General features: G+C 40.8%; 1 protein-coding gene across 1 annotated transcript in view; it reads right to left on the reverse strand.

Annotated features, from left to right (window-relative positions):
• LOC112487459 (protein FAM13A-like) overlaps positions 1–19,621 on the reverse strand; it is a 19,903-nt gene extending 282 nt beyond the window's left edge. Inside the window, exons 1-11 of the mRNA XM_025058449.1 lie at positions 19,315–19,621; positions 16,824–17,019; positions 15,805–16,014; positions 15,520–15,697; positions 14,162–14,300; positions 12,212–12,295; positions 11,752–11,835; positions 10,132–10,379; positions 4,681–4,743; positions 809–1,096; positions 4–126 (exon numbers count right to left, since the gene is read on the reverse strand). Of these exons, the coding sequence (XP_024914217.1) occupies positions 4–126; positions 809–1,096; positions 4,681–4,743; positions 10,132–10,379; positions 11,752–11,835; positions 12,212–12,295; positions 14,162–14,300; positions 15,520–15,697; positions 15,805–16,014; positions 16,824–17,019; positions 19,315–19,341 (1,640 nt within the window). The 5' untranslated portion in view covers positions 19,342–19,621. The remainder of the gene's footprint in view (positions 1–3; positions 127–808; positions 1,097–4,680; positions 4,744–10,131; positions 10,380–11,751; positions 11,836–12,211; positions 12,296–14,161; positions 14,301–15,519; positions 15,698–15,804; positions 16,015–16,823; positions 17,020–19,314) is intronic.
• Between the last annotated feature and the right edge of the window lie 114 nt (positions 19,622–19,735).

A 19,735-nucleotide genomic window follows, 5' to 3' on the forward strand; every position in this document is an offset into this window, starting at 1 on the left:
CGCCCGCGCCCCCCGCTGCTGCCGCTGCTGCCGCTGCTGCTCGTGTTCTCCCCCACGTCGCCTGAGGTTCTTCTCCCACTGGACGGGATGTTCTCTTTGTTGATGTCTGCGGTGATGTGTGCAGCCCTGTTGTCAGGCAGGAATTAAAGAGGTTTTAATGTGTGTCTTCCACTGCACTCCAATTCCATTCCACTACTGTACATCTAGTTTCCTGTGCAGAGGCGCTGTTTAGGTTGTGTCCAATCACTGTTTACTGTCCACAGTACTTTGTGTCTTTGAACTATGGCACTGGTCTAATCCCTCAGACTCCACCAGGATCAGCTGGAACGACCTGTGTTGTGTTACCAAAACAGCAGTGTGTGTTCATTTACTGATCTGATGTGATGTACACTTCACTACTTTATCTTAAAAAAAAATAAACCTCGTCATCTTTAATCCTCCCTGAGGCCACTGGGCGGAGGTTGTTTGGGGACTCGGGGGGGCGGGGGGGGTGTTGTTCAAGTCAAGTCAGTCTCATGATGAAGTCTGGGGTCGTGTTTGAAGAAGTGTTTGACCTCAGTACATACATCTGATGTAAAATATATTGGTAAAAGTTACTAATGTATCAAGTTATTGATTGATAGGAACTGTTTTTTTAGTGGTTAGGCTTAGCTGTCAATAAAACATGTCAAAAGAGGCGGGGCTAATCCCTGGCTTTGAAAAAAGACATCATTATAACTATTACTATTACTAACAGAGATACAGAGAGTGAACGACCTCTGACATCACTGAACGTCCTCTTATGTCATTCTAGAAGGATGTACTGTACCAGTCTCGTTCACATTCTCTGGGGCCCTGCTGCTCCTGCTCCTCCTGCCCCTCCTGCTCCTCTTGCCCCTCCCTCTGCTCCTGCTGCTGCTCCTGCTGCTCCTGCCCCTCCTGCTCCTCCCTCTGCTCCTGCTGCTGCTGTCTCTTGTGTCGGCGTCTCTGTCGTGCAGTTGGCCTCCCCTTCGGAGAGGTCAAGCAGGGCTCACACTCCCTCAGACTTTGATCCTGTGAAGGACTGACGTTGAACAGGTGCTGCTCCACTGCTGAACGGATGGTCCTGTCCAGAAAACTACACGGAGACACAGAGACACGGAGACAAATCAGCAGATGTTTTGTTTTTTTTTTTTTAACCCACCAAACAGAACACAGCAGTAATAAATAATAAATAATAACTAATAAATAATAAATTGACAGGAGAAAAAATTGAAGTCCATGTACTTCACCACATCAGGTCTGCAGTGGGCAGAGGAGAGGTGGTTACTGACAGGAGAAACACAAGACAAAGGTGAATTAATGCTGCAGAGGCAGGTGGTCACAACAGGTCACTGAGCAACGCTGAACCCCCCCAGCCCCCCCCCGAATCCCTGGTGATTAAGGCATCGTGTCTTTATGATTGTCTGTTAACTTCAGCTGCTGCGTTCAGAGCAGATGAGGACATTTCATTTATATATTTATTTATATATATATATATATATATATATATATAAAACTATAAACACAGGCTTTAAAAGAAAAAATAATCTCCCTGACGTGAGTGTTGACAGTCAGTCACAGCAGAGCTTGGCAGAGCTCTGGTCCACAGACATGATAAGAGGAGAGAAGAGGAGCACAGAAAGAATGTTGGATATCTTAACCCAGGTGGACTTGACCTTTACCCTTTTGTGCCTGAAAAATGTCACATGACTTTTTTTTTTCGCATGCAGCACAAACATCAAGACTTGAACCTAAAGAAACAGATCTGTAAAAACGGCCTCTGTAGCAGCTTTGGATAAAAACGATGATGAGACGCGAGGTTACACCCAGAGGTAGATGCTGAACATAGTTTCTAAAAATACTTCCTGCTCCAGGCTGAGTTCATCAGGCTAAAGGTGGTCTGCATGTCCCCACTGAGAGAGTCCAACTGTATCAGAATAAACTTTTATTTTTCTGTATTTAAAAAAGAAAATAATTAAACGAGTCTAATGAGTCACGTATGTTATTTTTACGGATTAATTTCAGCATAAAATGTCTTTGAATTTCTCATTTATTGATGAGATATTCTTCATTTTTAACCACTTTTTCTTTATTAAAGCGTTTTGTCTTGAATTATAAAAATTCAATGCAAAAAAAAAGTTTTTTGACTTATAATAAAGTTGAGCATCAGTTTACAAAAAAAAGACCTAATTAGGAATAAATGGAGAATTAAAATTGTCAATATAGTTGATTTAATTCGATTTTTTAAATTTATTCTGTGGACACTGTGTTTCACTCAGAGGAATAGAATCTCTGAGTAAAAAAACAAATTCAATAATAATTTAAAATCTACTGATTGTGTCCAGGCCTCCATTACAGTCATGTTTCTTGGCAGTGTGACATCAGCTTCTCTCTCTCTGCTCTGCTGGAGCCACATTTAGTCTCTGATGATTCAAACAGCTGGGCCCAAAGACTGACTGTAAGAGTCCGGTGTTGAACATTCAGCCATGAATATCCTCTGGCACTGACCAGCGTCTGTGATAGTCTGAGGTGATTTAAAATAAAGACGTGATGATGAGGAGACACTATGGTATGAGGCAGGACTGACGGCCGCTAGCCCGTTAGCAGCTACCGACCAAAAAGAGTGCAGCGGAAGTCAGTGAGTCACTGTGTTAGATTTGAACATGGACTCAAAACACAAGCTTCTGCAGCAGTGAGTTCAGATGAACGACCCCAAAGATAAACCTGTACGTCAACACGGCGGTCCGAGAATAGAACGCCACGGTTGATTCTGACAGTGCAACCGTTGTGTAATGTCATTATACTGAGCTATAAATGCTCACAGACAGAATATCCTGGAGGTAACTGTCAGTCAGCATGTACCGCGTACACAGAAACACACAAAAAAACTGTAGTAATGCAGTAGAAAAACATGATATTTAAGACACACACACACATATATATATATATATATGTATATATATGCATATATATATATACATATAATATATATATATATATATACATAATATATTATATAATATTATATATAATACATTATATAAATATTATATTATAGATTAATCCACTGTGGCGACCCCTATAGGTAGCAGCTGAAAGAACATGTGATGTGATGTCATAATGTGTGATTGTAAAGGGGTTTGATACATTTATGAATTCATTTCCTTACAGAGTTTTTTTTCTCTTGTTTTAATCTTGAGGAGCAGCAACTTCTCAGGAATGCAGTTTGTGTGTAATCCATTCACTGCTTCATACATACTCATGTAATGGAGCCTGGTTAGTGATTACTAACACGTTAAGTTAACCTTCTACGATGAAAACCTGACTCAGTATCTGCTCCTTGGCCGTTGAAGCTTGAAGCTTGACCTGTTATTGTTTTCTTTTTATTAAAATCCATTCGATTCTGCTTTGTTTAAAATAAACCTTCAATGTTAATGGGTTCAAAAGCTGCGAGTATCGGTGGGCAGTAGATTTATTGCCCCCGCTGGCGTGGTGTGACTGTGGTGTTTATGTAGGTCAGGGTCACGTTTATCTCCCTGCGCTCTGATTGTACGACAGTGGACTTTTATTTAGGCTGAGTTTTCAAGTTGTTGTGTTTAAGCTGTGTATTTGAAGCAGTCACCTTGTTACTGTGAAACTGCTGAAGTTAACACAACACCTGCTCAGAGCAGCCGTCAGCCGGCAGCCATTATCAGCTGCAAGGTCACGTCAGCAAACAGCCTGGCTGAGAGAACGAGCTTAGGGTGAGCGAACACCTGAGGCAGTCATTAGTCAACACACACACACACACACACACACACAAGTCAACACACACACAGACCCAGAGGTGGCGTACCAAAAAGGTATATTTTTTCTGAATTTTAACAACAGAAATGGACATAGCTAAGTATTTGAAGACAAATGAGTGCATTTTTAGTCATTTTTAAGAAACTTTTATTTTCGGGGATTTGATCGGAAAATTATTGGTATAGAATTTTTTCTGTGATCAAAGGTTGGCGTACCAAAAAAGTATATTTTTTCTGACTTTTAACCACAGAAATGGACATAGCTAAGTATTTGAAGACAAATGAGTGCATTTTTAGTCATTTTTGAGAAACTTTTTTTTTCGGAGATTTGTTCGGGAATTTATTGGTAAAGTATTTTACTGTGATCAAAAGTTGGCGTACCAGTGTCTAGCAGGCCTATGGTTCCAAAACACACAGACACATAGATACTTTGGTATCTCAGTACCAAGATGAGGTTTAGGTTCACTAAACATCAGTAATAGATAATAAAAGTCTTCAACATGTCAAAGGTCACAGATATCTGCTTCAGTAGAATACTCAGTACTCAGGAAAGACGTAATGACTGAAGCCGTTGAAATGATCCTCACATCACATCCTCACATTTTGGACCAGTGACTTGTGGGGTTTTTGTGTGTGTATGTGTGTGTGTGTGTGTTTGAAACACGTACTGCAGCTGCTTCTGCCACAACCATCACACAGGGATGTTCAATCTGTTGCATGCTGCCCTGTTTTACCACCAACTGCAGATTCTTTTGTTTCCGATGACAAAGCAGCGTGTCAGTGGGCGACCGCTTCCCCCACTCACACCTCCAGACTGTCATAACAACAACAACAACAACAACAACGTTCTCTCACCCGACCCTGCAGGGCCCTACTCTGAGTCAGGAAGCCCTACCTCATGTAGAAAGGCGATGTGGGCCTGCCTCCATCTTCAGCTTCTTCCTTCTCCACCTTACATCTGAATCATAAAAAAGGGAAAAAGAAAAATTGAAAACATAACCTGCCTATACGATGTAGCCACTAAGTGCTTTGGTAATAACATCAACTCCTCCCTCTCCACGCGTTTGAAAATAGGAGCATACGGCTGGCCTTTGTCTGGAGAAGAAAAGGCTGGCAGTTCTACAGATGAGTGCTTTTGTGGAACTTGTCTCAAGTAATTATTATGAAGCTGGAGAGAAAAGACTGCTGCTGCTGCTGCTGCTGCTGCTGATTATCTGCCAGGAGCACATGATGGAATTATGCAACAACGGGGAACTTAGCATTGATTCTGGAATTGCCTTGAACAGACTCAACATTCCATAATCATTTATTTTGTTACATCAGTGTTACTAAATATTTTATATCACTTTTAAATGTAAATATCACCACAATTTTAGATGCCCTTCTTAAATAAATTATTTTTTCATATATTTTATAAACAAAAAAATGTTATTATTAATTGGACTTTTTTTTTTAAACTTTTAACGCGATTTGTGAACTGGAAATTCATTCAAGGATAAAAATCCATGAGTAGTCGAAGCAACAAAACTATTTTTTTTGTGTTTTCGTGTGACAGGTGTGCAGCCAAAAACAGATGTGTTCTCAAGATAATGTCGAGACTAAAATGTTGTCCGGCGAGTTACGGAACATTTGGAGTTTGACTTGTTTTTCAAGTCAAGATGACTTTCATGCACGGTGTCAGACTGATTTTGGTTCAGGGGCCGCAAACAACCTAATTAGACGTCAAGTGGGCCGGACCAGTACAATCATAACATAATTATCTAAAAAAAAAAATTGTTTTTCATGCAGAAAGTACATTAGATAAATCTTCATATTTAATGAAATATAATTTAGAATTATAATAAAAACATTTCCTGTTCAATATTCATCATTTTCTAACAAACACATAACGTCACATGCACCAAAAAAAAAAAAAAAATCAGCTCGGATTTATGATTAATGTGTAGAGAAAAAAAAAATTAAATCATCCGCTTCAGAAAATGTTCACCCTTCAGTCACTAAGAACAAACATGTTGATTGCGAGAGGATCTGAAACACACCGGACAAACAAATTGTTTTTGAGGAAACCGTTAATGTGTTCGGGTACACGAGGTGACGTCACCTGCCTCACAATAACAGGCATATCAAGTGATGAGGAAACCACTCGACTGGTGGTTGGAGTACCACCTCGACGGAGCGCAAAACAAAGGATTTAGGTTTCAAGGAATCAAAAAGAGGCCAAGGTTCAGTGAACACCTCTGGAGACAATGCACAGGAAATGTTGTTGTTCTGCACAACCTGGTTCAGATGCAGGTGGAGTTCAGCCAACAATACCAATGCATTACTGCGGACGTTTCGATGACGAAAGCCTCTTGTATTACACTGTCTGGCATGCGTATTAAAATAATCCGTTCCACCACAGACCCCTCGTATTACCAAAGAGGAAATCCTACTTACCCACTACCTTACTGAGAGGAAAACACATGCCTTTGAGGGAATACTTCTGGAAAAATCCAGATTTCACCAACGGGTCTGGATCAACATGTTTTTCCTTTCATCAAAGCAGCGACGTAAATGTTCAGGCGAAAACAACGTAAACATTAATAATAACTAACTACGCTGACTTTCCTGTCGCCACCTAATGGTCAAAGGAGTAAGTAAGACGTTGACAATCATGTTCTTCCTACAGAATAGCTCCATTTTTGTGCATTATTTTTTTTGCTGTTCATAAAAAACAAGACACACATATGGTCAAAATAAATAAATCAGATCTGAGCCACTGCTTCCTGCTGTGAGAACCTAGTTCCTGAGTCATTTCCTGAGGGTTTGATGCCCTGGAGAAGTGGTTGGAAACCGACTAGAGCCTGGACTAGACTAAATACAATGATCACTCATGATGTATTTACCACCTGCTCTGTCTCAGCTGATAACAGTCACTTCTCTTTGTGGGATTTGGAAAACTACCTCCTCAGGTAACACAGGTTCCTGCTGTAAACTCCCTGCAGCTCATGTCTTCACGTTTTCAGCCTGATGGTGGAGACTTTCTGAGACAATACTGTTGCACCAACAGGGAGCCTGCGCTCACACCACACCGCAATGTTCCTCACCTCTATCTAATTCCCACAGGCTTCTCAGAAATCCAATAGTTACATCACAAGATTCAGTGTTCCATGGCAACCCTACACAAAAGCCCGCATGCATCCCCCAGTGAGTCACCGAGCGAAGCTGGGAGGGAAATGTGTTCACACCACGCTGCTATGTTGGCTCATGTGCGGCGAGGGAGGCTGGTGTCATATTTTAGGAGCAGGTGAGACGGTCCAGGTATTTAAAATATCAGTGTAGTCATTCAGGACCGCGGGTGGGTCTGCGGTATGATACGGTATCAAGGTCAAGGTGTTGAAGAGATGAGAATATCTAAAAGCAGACGCAAGGCTGAGGGTGACATTAACGCGAGTTCTAGGAATGAGGGCGTAGCTGCAAAGTCACGCCATCGTGTCATCACAGATATATGTGAAAATACATACATACATACACATGACGCTCAAGGTTTAGTGTAATTCATTCAGCTTTCTCCTGGATTAAATTAAAGCGTATTTCTAACACGTGTGACGAAATTTGTTTTTTACAGATTTTAGTCAAAAAGACAAGCAAGACTTATTACAATCACGACCTTTTATAATCATTTATTAGTTATTTAGTCAAAATTAATTAGTTATTAAGTCACTTTTTAATTGTTTAGATATGTATATATATATGGGGTTTATATATTTAAATAAATATATACATAAATACATAAATATATATATAAATATATATATATTTATGTCGCTGAGACTATTTTGCTAATAAATGTTAATGATAGTAATATATATAATAAAAAGTCACATTATTTAAAAACATTTTTTTTTAGAATTTTACATAACTGTAGCTTTATTTACTTGGTTCTTGTCAGTGGACTGAGCTGTAAATGGATAAAATATAAAATTCTTCTGCTCACTGTCAACCAACCAACCGTCTTTATCTAACTTCACACACACACACACACACACACACACACTCTTCACTGCTCTCTGTTTTGACCACTTTCTGATGTAAATACAACTGAGGTAGTTTTACTGATGCACATGACCCCAGAACTGGCAACCCAACTGGTAACCCAGGCCGCGGACCAGTCACCTGATACGACCTGACGTGGGCAATTTGACTGTGTGTGAGGAGAAATCCACTACAAGATTTACTGGTACCCTGACATGGTGAGGAAAACTCTTGCCAGCCTGGATTTATTAAGAGCGGAGCACTTCATTTAACCCAGCGCTGGTTGTCACGGCGACGGCAGCGCTTGGAGGACTGATGAAGACAGAGACAGGACTGAGACTAAACCGAGGTTAACAACAACTTCACGGAAATTATTCAGTTTGAGTCCGAGTACTTAAGGGAGTATTTTTAGTAGGTGTGATAGTATTAATAATAAAAGTAATACTAGGAGTAGTAGTAGTATTACTAGCAGTAGTACATTTGTCATCATAATTGAAAAACAGAGAAAAAAGTATTTTAATTGAGACAATTTTAAACATAATAAATAAATATTAATAACTAATAACTAATGATAAATAGCTGAGCTGATTCAAATGCGTGTATGAATTGTTAATTAAGTATTAATTAAAATAAAAAATATTAATGAATTAATGATCAATTTAATTTTTTAATTTTCTAATTCTCAATTTTTTTGACATTTTAAAATGTTTTTTTTAATTTTATATTTCACATTGCCCTGCATTTCTTTTCTAAATTAAATCAAATCTTAAAAAAATATATTATATGTTATATGTTATGTTTTTATGTTATCATAGCAGATCTTATTATATATTTTTATGTTATCATAGCAGATCTTATTTTTTGCTGTATCATACAGTATTCATACTGTACTGTACTTCGTCTTATCTTCTGTAATCTAATACTACAACTACAGTTTGTAGGAATGTTGGTGTTTACACCGAGTGCCATGTCAAATATACATCTGAACATAAAAGTAAGACAAACATGCAGCTCCTGCAGGTTGTCGGTCAGACTCTGACTCAGTGTCACATTAAACCTTATGTGTTCATGGATCTGGTGCTGACACAGATTTCAATTCTGATTAATGCCACCTCAAAGGTCACACAGGTTGTAAAAAGCTGTAGTCGAAGCCAGACGGCAGGATCACTTCCCATCTCACCGCTTCACGATGACACTCAACATGGACTCAATATTTACTGCTTCAGTCCAGATGAGATGAAGACCAGACGCCGGAATAATTCGATTAATCACAATATTACGGAGGAAGTCCAGTCCATGAAGTGAATTTGTCATTTTTTCTTCGTCAATTAAAAGATTGAATTTTAATTTTTAAAGAGATTTTTTTTTTATATAAACACTGCAGGTGTGGCCACAGTCAAGGCCAACTGCCCCACGGTAACAACAGACACCGCTGCAGCCGGGCTATTCCAGGGCCGAGGACACTCAACACCTAGCGGTTCCAGTTTCTGATTCTTATAATAGGCTCGTTTGCATGCCGATCCCTGATCACAGTGTCAGTGTGACGCAGAGGATTCACCGTCAATCCTTCAGCCGCGACCTCACGACCGGCGCTAACTCTGGTCAATAACAATGAGTCTGTTTTTAGTCTTAGCATCCCGACTACAACGGCAAAATCACTCAGAAAACTTCAACAAAAACAACAGATAACAGATTATCTCTGCGCAATTTAATGATTAATAAGGGCCGATAATGTTTGGTGTTTTACGGCCGTGCAATCTTTGCTATCAGCCACGACTGATAATTGTTAAATCATAAAATGAAGCAGTGTCTAATTATATTTTTCTAAACACACTGGTCCACAGTCCATCTCAGGGACACATCCAAAGACAACGACACTTAGGTTCACACCAGGGGTCGTAGCGATTACGATACTTATCTGATATGTTGCGATATAATGTGGCAATAAATTGAGTCCCAACAATTTTAATTGTTGGGAAAATAAAAATATTCGCATGTTAATTGTTAGTAAAAAAACGGTACGGTGTAAAATATTGATACGGTATCGTGAAACAAAATATCGCAATCGATATTTTCTTACACCTCTTGTTGAACAGATAAAGAGAAAGTCTCAAGTCCACACAGTTGAACCTTTCAGCACTGAGGCACCGCGTCGACCGCCACTCCACCAGGGGGTGTGGTTGAGTTTCACACTGAACGTCACGTAAACACCACAGATTTGGCTTTGCCACAAATGGGATTGGATGTTCATAAATCTGTTTTTAGGCAAAATTCAGCAGCAAATATTTGACATTTTGTTTCACACACGGGTGCGTGTTCTTATTACACTGACCTAAGGAGGGTCTCCCCGCTGCCAGAGAGGCTGACATCGAGATGGCCGGGGAGCAGGGTGGTGTCTGTGGACTCTGAGGATGCCTCGGATCTGGGAGTCGTCTCCATGGCCTCTGGGCTGGGGCTCCTCAGTTCAGAGGTGAGGGGTAGAAGTAGTGTCACAGAGTGAGGCCTCACATGAGACAAGTGAGCGGAGCAGGTGGGCTGAGGAAGAGCTTCTGGTGTGTCATCACTTTTGGCCTTTCTCACCTGCAGGAGGAGAGGGAGAGAGAGAGCGAGAGAGGGAGAGAGAGGGAGAGAGAGGTGAGTCTCGTGACAGGAAATATGAGATGCCACTGGAGGAAAATGAAACCCAGCTAAGGTTTCTGCACCGACCAGCACATGTCCAAACACACACACACACACTTTCAACCTTTGCTCCTTTCGCCATAAAACTTGCATTCGAGGATCTCCGGTCATAAAAGCAGCAGAAAAACAGGAGGGTTAATAAAGGAAGCGTATAAAACTCCATCCTTAGACTAACGTTTGTCTTACCATGACGACCCTGAGGGGGTGTAAACACCGCGAGCCACCGACTGAGGTGTAAGAGAAGAACCTCAGTCGGATGAGAGCCACTCTCTGACCACCGCCCGTCTGCATCGCAGGCTGAATTGGTAACGTGTCCGAAGCCTTGATTCAGTAAATTAAGAGAGCACTTCACTTCACACTGACGCTAACCACTGACTGAGGTTAATGGAGTATAAAAAGGACTGTGACGCAGCAGCTCCAGTATTGATAATGAACAAAAACAATCAATGCTTAGTTAAACGGTTAAATGGCTGCTGGTTAAAGTAAAAGCTGTTGTTGTTTTTTATCTGTGGACATTTCCACTGGACTTTCACTTAATGGACACTAAAAGGACTTTTATTGAGTGGTCCAGCTAGAACTTATAGAAAATACAGGGTTATTTAAGTAAATAAGTATATTTTAAAATGTATGACTTTATGTAATTAAAACTGGATTTTATTTTATCCATTTATTTAAGTGGTGAATCTGTTGTTTTCTGCATTGACCAATTCATTTTTTGGCTCTATTTTTCCAGTGTATATTTTCACACATTTCTGTGACAACTTTGAGTGATCTGAAGATTAAAATGTATGTAAATGATGTGGAAATGCAAATTAAAGACGAGGTTCTCAGTTTTCAGGTAAACCTGTTCTTGGTGAACGCAGTGACAAACATCACGTGAAGTTCCACGTGTGAAGAGAAAGACCCTCCTGACCCACTGACCTGTGTTACAAATCTGTGTATAAATCTCACCACAGACTGAGTTCAATGCCAATAATAACCTGCAGTTGTTGTTTCAGCATTGATTGATAATAAAAACCCAGACAGGAGCATGTTTTGCCTCCGTCTGTTTTCTTGAACTCCTGCAGTAGACGGCCTTTATCAAATCCCGTCATGTGACTGAGCAGCGGGTTCACAGTCATCAGTTCTGTCTGAGAGCTGACCTCAGGCTTATCAGCACCGACGCAACAGGTGGGATAAGACGGCAGTAAAATATTGAAAGGAGTGAGAACCAGGCTGAGGTGAACCGTCACAGAAAACAAAAGGGAAAGAACGCCGTTTCACCGTTATTCACCTTTCTCTTCCTCGGTCTGTCGTGTGAAGGTTTATCGGAGGTCGTAGGTCGTGGTCCTGCATATTCTGCGCCTTTTTGTCCAACCTTAAAAATGTACATGAAGAAAAAAATAAAAACAGGGATAAATATTATAATAATTTTATACTTTAACTCTCAGTGTTTATAATTTTATATTACCGTTTAAGGGCTGTAATAATATACAACTACAAATCAACCAACACTGATCATATCTTTACAGCTCACAGGAAACTGCACAGAAATCCATTGTTGTTGGTTGAGTTCAGACGGCGGTGGAGAGAACACGTGGCTAGTTTTAGTTTTAGACAACGTCAGGGAATTGGAAAAGTTCATGCAGGTTTGACCTGGAAACGCCAGGCCTGAACAACAACAGCGCGTCACTGAGTCAGACAACGTGAAAATGCACACGTGCACGTCTGCTGCAGAAACGCAGAGCACGCACCTTTGTCCTGGGAGCTGGTGTGGGTGACACTGCAGGGAGGTGGGTGAGTGACGTCTCTGTGTCGACATCTGTCACCTGCGTCTGCTGGGACAAGAAAGAGGACAAAGATGGAGGTCATATGTAAAATGTCCTGCCTGTAGCAGAGGAGTAGAACAGGAGACAGGAAACACATTGTACATTTTTTTTCTCAGTAACATTTTGAATTTTTTTTTGCTAAGTTGTTAGCATTCCCTTAGCTTTCGAGGGCTAAATTTTCTGAGTTCTTGACTATTTTTGTCGACCAAATTTGGGTTAAAATTTAGCCTAGTTAGCTTGATTTGTTTTGGGTTTTTTTTTTTTACTTTAAACTTTTTTAAACTATTTGCAGAGTATTTGCAGATTCATATTGAATTTAAAATTATACCATCAATATTAAAATGTTTTTTTAATTGTATATATATATGTACATTTCACAGTACACGCATTTGTGTTCGCTTTTCTTCCCAATGTCCCGGCAACTGATTTTAAAATAGATGTGAAGAGGCGACCTCGTCTACTGACCCCCACGTAAACACCTTTGGATTCAGCGAATGCTCGACAGAATGTAACGCAGTAAAGTCTGGCCCCGCGACCACGCGTGCTCACTGGGGCCTCACTGGATGTGTGTGTGTGTGTGTCTGCATATATGTTGTGGATTTGTGCATGTGAGCATGCATTTGTGTAAGAGGATCTTATCTGACTCAGGGGTTTCCCATGGGTCAGCAGCACTCATGTTACCCCGCCCCCTACAGGCGTTCACAACAGCGCCGACATCAGTGATGGGAAATGTTTCATAAAAACGACTCGGTGACAGGGTGACAGTGTTTCAGCGTTTGACCGACGGCTGCAGAGATCCTCGTCTCTGACTGAATCGTTCTCTGTGTCTGAAGACGTCTGACATCACTGGGACGTCCTCTTCCTTGGTTTCTGCCCGGCACACAGTCACCTGAGAACCTGACCTATGGTTTGTGTGACGATGTTAAAAAAATGCTTGGAGAAAGTGAGCGGGTCAGACAACATTGATCGCGGCCTGCTGGCCCCTGCTCTGGCATCAGATGACCAGAGTCACATTTCACAGCAGAGCACACAGTCATCCATCAACAATGAAGACACTGTGAAGGGAGAATGTCTGTCCAAAGATGGACGCTCGGAAGGAAGTTGTCTGTTTTATCTTGTTTTTACTTAAAAAGTTCAACCCAAAAAACTATTATTTATATATTTTTACCATTAGTTTCTATTATTCCCTGCATTAATTATTATTAGGTATATTTAGATTGTTTGTAAAATGCATTATTTTATTTTATTTATTTGTATTTTTTATTAAAATTAAAATTATTTAATACATAAATTGGTTAATATTTCCTCCACTACAGAATATTTAGTAGTTTGTTTAATAAATAATTTTATTTAATAACTGATTTCAATAGATATATTTAAGTGTTTTTAAGCAGGTTGTTATTGTAATCCTCAGGGATCAAATCCAAATCCCAGATCCCGGCAGGGAAACCATCAGACCAGACAAACCAGCTGACCAGTGGAGACGTCAGCTGTTTATGCAGCAGCATTGAATCAAAAAGTGAGACGTCGGCGCAGAAACTTGTGGAGGAGAAAGGCTGTGAGAACGATCGATGCAGGGATCAATTTCAGTCGGACTGACACAGTTCTGAGCCGCGTTTGTAAACAAAATCCCCTCACGTTCAATGTGCCGGTGGTTTAAAAACAGGGACCGAGTTCACGCTTGTTTTGGACACCTGACTCAGTTCTAGTTGTTTGTCCTACATCATGTAAATACGCAGCCTCAGCAGCAGCAGCCTCCTCAGCAGCCTCAGCAGCAGCAGCCTCCTCAGCAGCCTCAGCAGCAGCAGCAGCAGCAGCAGCACATCTCCATATAAACATTAGCAGCTGGCGTGTGAGTGATAGCGTGTACGACACCTTGACTGTGGTTTTTGAAAGCAGCTCTTCTGTGCTGCCTTCACGGGTCTCAAACACATGGCTGTAGTTCAGGATGAGCTTCACCATGATCTTGTTGCAGATACTTTGGTCCTTCATGGCTTCAAAGCTCGGAGTCACACTAGAACACAAAAAAACAAAAAAGTGGAACAATTAAGGATTAATGAACTGTTTCCTAACTTTGTTCCCACAATCCATTGATCCATTGATCAAACCCCGGCTACTTTGACACAGAAATGGAAAGTTTTTACTTTTCACTCTGTTGACCTGATTAACTCAGCACGGTTCAGCTTCACCACTGGCATGTGTGGTGTTCTGCTGCCACAGTGGACAGCTGTGTGACACCAACTCTACTGGGCATCAGGCCAAACTGTAGCCCTAAATATATACAACATCAAATACACAGTGGTACTGGAGTACGCACTGTGATGAAGAGAACAGGCTGTGAGTACGTGAAACAGTATCCAGTAGAGTTTCTCCGTCACTTATATGCAGGGTTATTTATCAGTGCAGGTGTTTTTAGAGGGAGATTCTTTTCATCGACTGGTGTAGAGGACAGAGCAGCCGGCTGACAGGAAGGTCTCAGTACAAACCCATCATGTACTGGAAAAACATGTACTGGAAAAACAAGCCCCTCATAACAACTGCACCTGACTCAGTGTGTGCACAGAAGATTATACCAGAAATGACTGCATCATGTAATTTAATGTTGAAATTAAAATTGTCAGCAGTTTAAGAGCTGTTTAGACCTAATTTATTTAAACTTGATGTCAGAAAGAGGTGAACCACATTTCTTTTCTTTTTTATAAATTTTTATTATTTGACAAATACACATTTTTGTACGACAGTGTACAATTAAAGATGTTTAATGGAGCTTCGGCGCCATCTGCTGGTAGGTATCTAAAAACATTTCTTTCTTTTTTTTTTACATTGACTTTAAAACTCATATTTTGTGTAAACTAAAGTATTATATTTTTTCAGTCAATGCAGTCATTACCTCATCTTTTATTGTGAAAATAGTGACCATCATACATGCCTGTGCTGCATTTGTTTTTCTTGACAACATGTTCTATTTTTGCCACGTGATCTGTGAGCGTCTACGGTCCAACACACAACGTTTTGGTTAACCTTCTGGCTCAACTAACCACTGATTCATTCCTGGTTCGGTAAAGCAGATTTATTGGGAGGATGACTAGATCCTCACGCATGTGTTATCATGACTGTGTGTCAGCTTGGTGCTCTCTCTCTTTTAACCTTTTAAGGCCATGTGAAGGCTTGGTGATGTCAACTGGAGGTGAGGTGTACATGAGATGTGTTTAATAAGAGAGGGTCACACTCACTGAAACACAGTGGGTCCGAAGACCGTGGCGAGGTTGAGGGCCGTCATGCGGTTGTCCTTGTGGTGACTCTCCACCAGGGTGAGGAAGTGGCAGAGGTAGCGGAGGAGGCTGAGGTGAACATCTGGGAGCCCCTGGAGGAGGTCTCTGAAATCTGCCCAGGAACCATCATCACCGCACCCTACAGACAAAACATGTGATGTTGGGATTATTAGGATTATTAGCAACACAATTAGTATCAGATAATAATAATAATAATAATAATGTCAGAATCAGAGTCTTGTCCACCTTGGTGGTGCTGTATCAGGGCCTTCTGAACCCTTGAGTCCACCAGACCCTCTGGTAAGTCTCTGAGATACTGTTTGAGCAGACTGCTCACGGTGCACGTGTCACATTCGGAGAGAAGGTCCACGTCCTCCCCTCCTTCCAGACGCTGTTTCAGCGTCTCCACAGCCCGGACATTTCCGTTAACTCTGAACAGACCCTCCTGATACAGGGCTGAGAAGTAAGTCAGAAAACAAAGTTCATATCTCTGTGTTCAGTCGTAAACACAGAGGTTGACTCTTTAACAAAATAAATATGTATGTTTATCATAGTAATTTAACAGAAAAGAGACTTGGTAGACCAGAAACGAGATAAAAAAGAAACTAAACTAAACTAAAACTTCCGCTCTGCATTAGCATCATCATCGTCGTCATTCACATAGCAGTTGGATTTACCGGAAGTTTAAAAATCGTGTGCTGCCGTCTAGTGGAAGACTAGAAGAATTACAGAAGACATAAAGCTGGTCATGGAAATAAAAAGATTTAGCGACACTGAAAACACAATCTGAATGAAAAAAATAGAAGATTTTTCCAAAAATATTCCGTATCAAAAATATAAGTAGCATATTGTTGGATCCTAAATAATGAAACGTCTAAAGTCTTAAATTTGATACTTTTGAGGTGGTTGTGGTTGTCTTAGATTTGATACTTTTGAGGTGGTTGTGGTTTTTCATGTTTAAAAACAAATTCCCTTAGAAATGCACAGATTTGTTTATACACTTACTGAACTAACTTCTCATGCCACTCCATGGTTCAGACACATATAATAAAATAATTAATAAATTATAATTAACAATCTGATTTTTTGCTCAATATTTTGATAAATTATTCCTTGCTGGACAATGATGAAAATTATTATTTAAACATTCTAAAATGTAGTAAAAAATATTATCATGACAATTCATGACATCAAAGAGAAGGGAAGAACTATAGAGTCAAAGTTGAACTGAGTTTTAAATCAATACAAAGTATGTATTTTCTTACCGTGGCTCCTGAGATGCTCCACCATCTTCCGCACCACCAGGGGGACACCGTCCTCCACCAGGCCCTTCTCTTTCAGAACCAGCAGTGGAACTCCAAACAACTTGACCTGCTTCGCTGCCATGGGCCTGGGTTTCAGTATTGGTATCTGCACCATCTTCTTCATGTCCTCTTTGACCTGCACCGCTGTCTTGCTGTGCTGCACAGAGAAGAGCAGAGAGCAGCAGCAGTTAGCCACCGACTGCACAGCTGCCGTGACTGGCATCAGGTATTCCTGAGTCGCCCGTCTGTGTCATGGACGTGATGCTGGGCTGGCAGTGCCATGAACACAGTGAACACAGTGTACTGAGTGCATGTGTACAGAGAGTTGGGAGGAAGAGGAAGTGCAGGGCTGGCCGTGCATGTGTTGCTACGACAAATGTCAGGTTACTACGCGACACCTTTGGAGCACTGCCAGAGTGACAAAGACACCTGGACGAAAAAGGCAAACAGACTTTATAGACCTGCCCTCACAGTTCCACTCCCAGTCCTCTTAAATCAACAGTACTAGACTGAGGTCGACACAGATAAGAGTGAGCTTCAGTCTCCCTGTGCCTTTACATCTCAGCACAGAACATTTCTACTCTCTGATAAGCCGGTACCAAGAGCACAACAGAAGACACACAAACCAGAGGCTGAGCTCGGACACTGCGGGTCATTAGGACTTCCTGTCCACGACTCGCACTCAGAGCAAGCTTCACTCCTGTGACCATGGCAACAACTGCACCATGTGACATCCTGTCATTCCAGGGTTCACCACTGTAAACGAGTGAACTGACCGGAACGAGAGGCCCTGACCAGGACCGGTGGCAACTGGTGGATGTAGAACAGAGACGTCAGATGTTAGCTTTAGCTAACAAATCAAAACAAATGTATTATGTCAGTTTGAACAAATGCGATTTCTACAGTGAAATTACATTTATTTAAAGGTGACTTAAAGGTATGTAAATATATATATACATACATACACATATATATTATGTGTATAAATATATAAATAGTAAAGTACCTAAAAACTACCTAAAAAAATTACAAATCTCTCGACTGAATTGCATTAACGTGAGTAAATGTGATTCGTAACTTTCTACCTCTGGTTATACATATATATATATATATATATTTATAACTGATTTAACTGATTTAAACAAGCTATGTATCTGACTGTTGTGTGAAAATATGTCAACAACGGTGCAGCTAAGTTGATTTTTTTTTTTTACTGCTCTGTACCTGCTGACAAACAGTAATTAGTGAAACTGACCGACAGTTGATGTATTTAAACGGTTTAGACGGGTAATGTAACGTCTCATTAATCTGCCTCAGTCTATTTCACACAGACACACACGTTGAATACACAACATGACTCTTTATGCAGATGATGTTCAAATAGTCATTCAGTAAATTTCTTGTCTCTCTCTCAATTAAATACATTTTTGTTTTTCATATTTGTTAATCCAAATTGAACTTTTTTTTTTACAATATTTCCATCATAGCTCTTAATTCGTGATCATTTTCATTGATCCATAATCAGCTACTCGTTGACGTAATGTTTCCATCTTTCTGTGTTTACAGAACTGTTGTCAACTGTTTTAAATGTGATAAATAAACACACAGTGACTTGACTTGAGATCAAGACAATTACCAAGAATTCCCTCTCATTTCCCACTCTCCTGAGAAGTCTATTGTATTCCAGGATGGTAACAATCCTCTTCCCCTTCTCCCTCATTACCTCAATGTTTTCACACCACAAATTCTGACCGTGTGAAAAGACTCTATTGTCATGGGACAATTGAGCTGATCTTTAGAACCACTGCTCTGAGCCTTTACATGACAGTTTGGCCTTGTCAAAAAATACCTGGTTAAGATGCTTATCCTGAGCGAGACTGTCAACAAGATTTTTTTTTTTTAAATAGCCCAGAATGTGGACAGAAACTCATGATGTAAAACAACAGGCCCCAGCATGTGTTCACCTCCTTCTTTTACCTCCTCCTGCTCCTCCTCTCTGTGGGTGGTCACTGCAGCAACTGGCAGCAGAAGCCTTAAAAGCAACAGCTGCATGGCTCACAGAAACAGCTTGTGTTTTAGCCTCAGTCGTGTCTGTGGACAGATTATTGCTGCTGCAGAGTTTTTAATTCACCGTGTGAACACAGTTTCCTCCACAGCTGAGAAGTGACCTCACAGCTGTGGTCACCGCTGCTTGGAAAAAATGACAGGTATAGACCGCAGGGTGAAGCGAGCAGCAGTAGGAGTCCCATTAAAGTATGTTTTAAACAGTTGTGACCCATTTACTGAAGCACCCGTAGAAAGAAGTGTAGTTACAGCACGTTGTCGTGAAGTCAATGTGAGTTCAGAAGAAAAGTGCAGACACTGACTGGAACAGCTCCGTGATGCATTCTTTAACCCTTAATCACAGCGTTAGTGGGAAGATTTCTGAGTTTAACTCTGTCTTTGTACTCACACAGATGGTCATAGCTCCGGCCCCCATTTCACAGAAGAAGAAGAAGAAGAAGGAGAAGAAGAAGAAGGCTGTGGAGGAAGAGATGAGGTGAACAACTGTTACTGGCTCCCGTCCTCCTCACTCTGTGCCAACACAAACTTTTGACTTTTTCCCAGAAGTGGGAATGGCTTGTTTTCCATAACAAGCCATCAACTTAATCCCAAAAAACAAACAAACAAACAAGAACAGATAATCCAGCTTGGAGAAAGGAGTCTGAAGCTGTGTCAGTGAACCGGCAGAACTCAGATTAATGACTGCCTCTTTCTTTTCCTCCCTCTTTATTCTCCTCTCTCTTCTCCTAGGCTGAAATCTGAGCCAGACTCTGCCATTGGCTGAGCCGCCAGGTCATGTGGTCAAAACCCCAGAACTTTAAATCTGTGCC

This window comes from Cynoglossus semilaevis, chromosome 9 (genome assembly GCF_000523025.1).
Source record: "Cynoglossus semilaevis isolate Cse_v1.0 chromosome 9, Cse_v1.0, whole genome shotgun sequence".
Lineage (NCBI taxonomy): Eukaryota > Metazoa > Chordata > Actinopteri > Pleuronectiformes > Cynoglossidae > Cynoglossus > Cynoglossus semilaevis.